Source organism: Aulonocara stuartgranti (assembly GCF_965226115.1).
Source record: "Aulonocara stuartgranti genome assembly, chromosome: 7".
NCBI lineage: Eukaryota > Metazoa > Chordata > Actinopteri > Cichliformes > Cichlidae > Aulonocara > Aulonocara stuartgranti.
Window position 1 is genome coordinate 3,717,479 of NC_138945.1, and position 6,382 is coordinate 3,723,860.

The 6,382-nt window shown below is 39.7% G+C and overlaps 1 protein-coding gene across 1 annotated transcript; it reads right to left on the reverse strand.

Annotated features, from left to right (window-relative positions):
- Positions 1-3,670, reverse strand: LOC309711271 (myoblast determination protein 1 homolog). Its single transcript, XM_082541487.1, has 3 exons — positions 3,009-3,670; positions 2,304-2,385; positions 1-1,603 (listed from the first exon to the last, which is right to left on the reverse strand). The coding sequence occupies exons 1-3, from the start codon at positions 3,594-3,596 to the stop codon at positions 1,374-1,376; spliced, it is 900 nt and encodes a 299-aa protein (XP_082397613.1). The 5' UTR covers positions 3,597-3,670; the 3' UTR covers positions 1-1,373.
- Between the last annotated feature and the right edge of the window lie 2,712 nt (positions 3,671-6,382).

Consider the following 6,382-nt stretch of genomic DNA (forward strand, 5'->3'; position numbering starts at 1 on the left):
CAGAGTCATATGTATATATTTTGTATAAATAAGCATTTATTTGTCTTTAGACTGTCACTCATTTTCAGATGTATAAATATAAAGTTTAACATTTTTCACAACAAACAAAAGCACGTACAGACAGAAACATTAAATACATAATTAATACTTTCAGTAGGAACAAATCAGCTCTTATTTACAGAATATTTACAGAAACAGAAAAGTGGTCCTCCGCTGCAGTGAGTGAAATGACAAATGAAAGAAATTAAAAATCCGTTTTGGACAGGAAGGAGGTCTGAACCTACTTCAAAACTGACGGGAGGAAAAAAAGTCACTACAATACTTCTGTACCCGCAGGCCGGATTCTGTTAAGCTTTTACTGCAGAAATTTGTGCTTTTACATCAAGTTTCCTTCTATAATGTCAAACAGTTACTGTAGTTCCTTTTTCCTCCTGAGGGAATCGAACAGCTGGGGCCTTTCGGACTTCAGATAGACGAAAGTGGAGGAATGTTAATGGGTGGTTTTTGGCCTCCGTCCTTCATCAGCTAGACTATACACAGAAGGCTGGAGTGGGGAAGGTGGGGGATCCATCTGAAAGACTAAGCTGAGGCTTAAAATATTTTTCATAACTTAAAATTAAATAAAAATACAGCAAGAACCGAACTGGTTTCTATTTAAAACGTAACTATAGAATTAAGTGGTCTGATCTCGACTTATTTCAGAAACAAGAAAAGGAATCTGGGGTGGCTGTGGAAGCTCATTCCTGTTTGGAAAATTAACTAATGTAGGTAACTTTGGAATGATAAAAGCAACTTTTCATTTGTATGACATACAAGGTCAAAATTAAGACTTCAGCTCCTGACTATGACTTTTTAAAATCATTTTTTTCAGGCTCCTCCTTTTATTAGCGTCTCCGTGTAGAATCAACAAACCGCATCTGATCATGAAACATTGAGATGTTTAGTTTGGACGCTTAAAAAAAATCTTTCTTTACATATAAGTTTGAAATCAGTAATTCTAGATTTTATCATTCCTTTGTTAAACATATATCTAATAACTGAAAATAAATCTTAGGTATGTGTACTTTTAATTAGACCTCACAGCCACGGGATTTTTTTCTTGGCAACTCAATTGAAAACACTTAAAATGATTTTTACTGCTGATCTTTTTTTCTGGCAGGAATGAGCTTCCATACATTGATCTAAAGAGAATAAATACATAAGAAGCAGCTGATCAACCATAGTGGTGGTTTCTCAGTTCAGCTGGTGTAAATAATCATTTTCAGTGTGTGTGTGTGTGTGTGTGTGTGTTCTTATGGCTGGATGGCTTGACAAGATTTGGGGATTTTTTTAATTTATTGTAATTTCCGAGTTGAATATCTATGTGTGAGGGTCTATAGGACTTGGTAAATCAGGCTGGGGTCCTGACTGGCAGTCGGAGACGAGACCTGAGTGGTCGCCGGGGCAGTGCCTGCTTCACCCACCGGCACAGTTGTCGTCGGTGGGGATCCTGGGCCGTCAGCAGGCGGCAGCAGGCTGCTGTTATCGGTGGAGATCCGCTCCACAATGCTGGACAGGCAGTCCAGACTGGACACCACTGAACTGCGTTCGCTTTTCAGACCGCCTGCACAAAAAACAAGACATCATAGTAAATAAAAAAAAAATCATTAGGCTACTATGAGTTTTTAAAAAAAAAAATATTTCTATCATTCATATTGGGGGACAAAGGTGACAAAACTGTTGTTATGGAAACACAAAAAACATAATCAAATCATCATCATCATCAAAACAAACCCCAAACCAATAATAATAATAATGATAATAATAATAATAATCTAGCTTTATTTTCAAATTATTTCGAATTAGTTGTTAGCATTAATCACAGATCTAGTTTAATTGTTTTCACGCTTGTTTTGTATTTAGGCTGCTTTACAGAGCTTAATTTAACTCAGAATATTGTCTCACTATTTCAGCTTCTGTATTATATATTAATCATTTACTGTCGAAAAGATCTAAAAAAAAAAACAAAAAAACGAAGAAACGCTCTCTTTTTACATCAGCTGAAATTAAAAATGAGCTTTTAATTCAGCGTATGGTTTATAATCTTACTTTTATACTTTTATTTGCTCCTAACATTAAAATTACCATTAACATTGAACTTTTACGTTTTAAACAATTAAATAAAGAATCAGTTCAAAGAAAGCACAGCATCACTGTTTTATTGGCCTGCTGCTTTTATTGCGTCTTCTATTTGTCTTTCCCCGCTAACTGCCGTCACTTTACTGCGTGGTTTATTTTAAACACGTATTAAAATCATTTCTTACCGTTTGGAGTCTCGGAGAAATAAGAGCTGCTGTCATAACTTCCTCTTCTGGTTGTCTGACAGGTGGGGCCGTTAAAATCCGTCTGAAGAAGAAAAGAGAAAATTAAATATTGACAGAGACACTAAAGAATCCACCAGAGAAACCCCGCAGAGTGATTAGAAAATAAATCTAAATAAGTGTGTGTGTGTGTGTGTGTGTGTGTGTGTGTGTGTGTGTGGTAATGGTTGAGTCACGGTAGCTGTTTGTGTCATACCACGTTAATAAAGTCCCTGAACTCAGATATTATTTTTTTCCATCCACGTCTCTCCGTTTGTTACATCTGGGGTCTAAAAACGGTTTAAATCTGTTTCCTGTGTGTTTGGTGAGACGAGACGAAAGAAAATGTTTTAAAGACACTTTGAAACTAAATTTGCTTCGTTCCGATTCTGACACAAAATGGCCAGTAATGAAAAAGTTACACACAGGCAGCTAAATGATTCTATTTTAAATCACTATTTTACATGAAATTTAAACGTCATGAATAAGAGAAAAAACGAATTGCTTGATTTGTCTCGATTCATCATAATAAAAGAATTAAATTAATATTAAACATCAGTTAAAATAAGAGTTGGAGCAGACAGTAAAATATCCCCAATTCCTTTGGCTAAATTCAAAAGATGGTCGGCTCCGTGCGCCTCTCTCACACCTGTCGCTCCTTGAACTCACCATGCCGTCGGAGCAGTTGGAGCGGGGGCTGGATGCGTCCGAGTCCCCGCTGTAGTGCTCCAGCACCGGGTAGAAGCCGTCTTCCTGGCCACCGCGCAGCAGCGCCTGCAGGGACTCGATGTAGCTGATGGCGTTGCGCAGGATCTCCACCTTTGGCAGCCTCTGGTTGGGGTTGGCCGTCGTGCAGCGCTTTAGGGTCTCGAAGGCGTCGTTGACCTTGCTGAGCCGCCGGCGCTCCCGCAGTGTGGCCGCCTTCCGCCGGTCCGCGTTGGTCGTCTTCCTCTTGCAGGCCTTGCAGGCCCAGAGCAGGCAGCGGCCCGCCTGGTGGTGCCCGCTGGGGGCGCGGACGTGCTCGTCGTCCTCCACCTCGGCATGGTGGTGGAGGTGCAGGAGGGAGGACGGGGAGGAGGAAGAGGAGGAAGGGGAGGATGAGGATGAAGAGGAGGAGTCGTCAGGCTTCAACAGCCCCACATGGACCAGCCGCGGGTCCAGGTCCTCGAAGAAGTGCATGTCACTGGTGTTAAAGCAGGGGTCGTCATAGAAATCATCAGCGGTGGGGATGGGGAAAGAGATATCCGACAACTCCATGGTTCAGTCCAGAACACAGCAGGAAGAAGAAAATCCAGTGATGACCAAACTTTTCTCTCTTTTTTAGGGAAGAACTGAAATGTGAAGCAGGATTCGGGGCTTTTGAGGGAATGTACAGTCCTGTCACAAACTGATCTGCCCTCCAGCCGTTGACCTGGATCCCCTTATACCTGGGACAGTGGGGGGCGGGTTCAAGATAATGGAGTCCACCGAGGTCTGTCCAATCAGCTGCTGGCAGGAGGGGTTTACAGCTTCACGGTAATTAGTGTCCGATTACCCCTCACAGGGCAGTAATGTACTGCTGCACACGGCGGGGGGCGTGTGGGAAATGTAAGTTTAATACATACATGTAAAAAATGCGTATCGATATCAGCAAAGTAAATATGCATCTGTTAAATAGCTGTCATTATTCCATGTGGTATACTTTTCTGTGTATTGGTTCATTGTCATGCTTTATTTGTATAATTTGAATGAATATTAATGACCTCTAAGGAATCATGACGTCATTAATTAAATAGTTTTATTCACGGCGTTATAATGCATTTAATTTGCAAGATGGACTGACGACATGTTCGAGTTAATTAATAACAAAACATATAAAAAATGAAAATATATACAGTTCAGTTATAAAACGCCTTTGTAAACCAAAGTAAAAAACGTGTCTATGCACTGGCGTTTACAATTATAATAATAACAAAGAACGGAAATTAGAACAATTTTTGAAAATTAATTATTAAAAAATGAAGATTTAAACTTGGTGGTAGGAGGTTAAAACTGTTGACAAAAAAAAAAAAAAAAATTAAAGGCTAAATATAACTGATGTAGGAAAAAAAATCACAATTAATATTAATAATAATAATAATTATTATTATTATTGTCATAATGTGGTATGGGTTTATTATTTCATTATTATTTCATATTTCATTATTCATTATTTTATCTGTGTATTTATTTGTTTGTTTATTCATTTAATTCGACAAATATGTCGAATGTAGATATGCATGTAGATATAATTGTAACCTCTGACCTCCTCTGTACCGTCCTATCAGAGCAGAGTTATTCCTCCAAGAAAAAGGGAAAATACAGCTTAAAACACACACACAAAAAAAAAACAATTAATAGTATTAACAAATATATATTTATATTAAAACACAATAAGTGATGCATCACTCATGCAACTGTATAGAAAGTCTCCATACAGCGATCAGGCTTCGTGTCTTTGCTGCGCCGCTTTTCAAGTGTAAATACTGCATGAAAGTGTGAACCGAGCAATCAACTTAAATGTCACCGAGTTTATTTTTAGATGCAGTGTTTCCCCTGCCACTGTCTGCACCCAGGACTGACCTCCTCCTCTCAGCTGTCACCGCTGCACCCGCTGCATCCACAAACTGCAAAATGCGCATTATCCCTTTTCCCAAAACACGCCGGCAGCTGTGCAGCTGCAGTGCACAACTGCAGCAGCTGGAGGGCGCCGAAGAAGCAGCCATCAGTGTGCAGGATGAATATCGCGCTCTTCTTTACTCGTGAGGTGAAATTTGCAGGCTATGAACTCATCCAGAGGTAACAGTTGTTAGAGGCTGTTTGCTGAGATGATGCTTGAAGTAGGTTTTCCTATAAGTACGCGATAAAATGGGGAAAATGCAAAGAATACTTTTTATTTTTTATCACATTTTTTTTTCCAGTTCTGTGACATACACAATGCACCAGTTAAAATGAATCACAAAGACCCCTGAAACTCCACGTTATTTTCTTTTTTTAATCCAAGCTTCAATCTCTAGGGTGAAAAAAATAATAATGAAGGAAATGAAATTAAAACCAGAACCTGCAGTTCCTCCAATGTTCATCTGAGGCTTCAAATATGAGTTAATTGACTAATTCCCGTGTTTTTGTATTGTTTGGCCAGGCAGAAACACTGCTTAGAGAACAGGTTAGAGTGACTGAAAATAGAGATGGACATGTACTAACAAGCGAAGAGGCGTTGATCAGTGAGCAGCAGCACAGCTTCATGCCGAGAAAGATCCTTATACACATGAAGTTTGCTTCAAGAACATGAACACTGTGAGGAATCTTGGAGGCATTTTTGACCAGGATGTGTCTTTCAGTGCAAATATTCAACAAATATGTTGGATTGTGTTCCTGCAGAGCACTTCATTCTCAGACTGCTGGTTTATTCGTGGTACCTAGAATATTGAAAGTAGAATGGGAGGCAAAACCTTCAGCACTCAGGCCCCTCTTCTGTAGAACCAGCTCCCAATGTGGATCTAAGAGACAGACACTAGCTCTACTTTTAAGATTAGCCTTCAAAATGTTCATTTTTGATAAAGCATAGAGTTAGTGCTGGAACAGGTGACACTGAGCCCTCCTGGGGGATTGTCACTCTGTGTTTAATTATTAGTTATGATTAATCTCTGGATCTCTTCCACAGCATGTCTTTGTCCTGTCTTCCTTCCCTCATCCCCAGCTGGTTATGGACGATGTTTTCCCCTCCCTGAGCTTCTGCCAGAGGTTTCTTGCTGCTAAAAGGAAGTTTTTCCTTCCCACTGTCGCTAAGTGCTTGTCTGATTGTCGGTAACTGTGCTTGGATAATACAATTGATTTTCATTGAATTGAATTTAACTGAATTGCGGTTGGATCATCCATCATGGATGCAGTGGACATGCAGGGGGTTGGTGTAACAGAGGAAGATGCTAGGGATAGAAGCAAATGATCCATGGTGGCGACTCCCTATAGCCAAAAGATGAAGAAATTAAAATGTCTAATGTTGAAGCAGAAATAAACATGTTTCC

What these genes read in the sequence shown, in the direction of transcription:
- LOC309711271 (XM_082541487.1), bottom strand. Translation starts at nt 3,596, where the DNA reads ATGGAGTTGTCGGATATCTCTTTCCCCATCCCCACCGCTGATGATTTC. An exon ending in CCAACTGCTCCGACGGCATG is followed by an intron (nt 2,386 to 3,008) that starts GTGAGTTCAAGG and finishes TTTCTTCTTCAG; the next exon opens with ACGGATTTTAACGGCCCCAC. An exon ending in TTTCTCCGAGACTCCAAACG is followed by an intron (nt 1,604 to 2,303) that starts GTAAGAAATGAT and finishes TTTTTTGTGCAG; the next exon opens with GCGGTCTGAAAAGCGAACGC.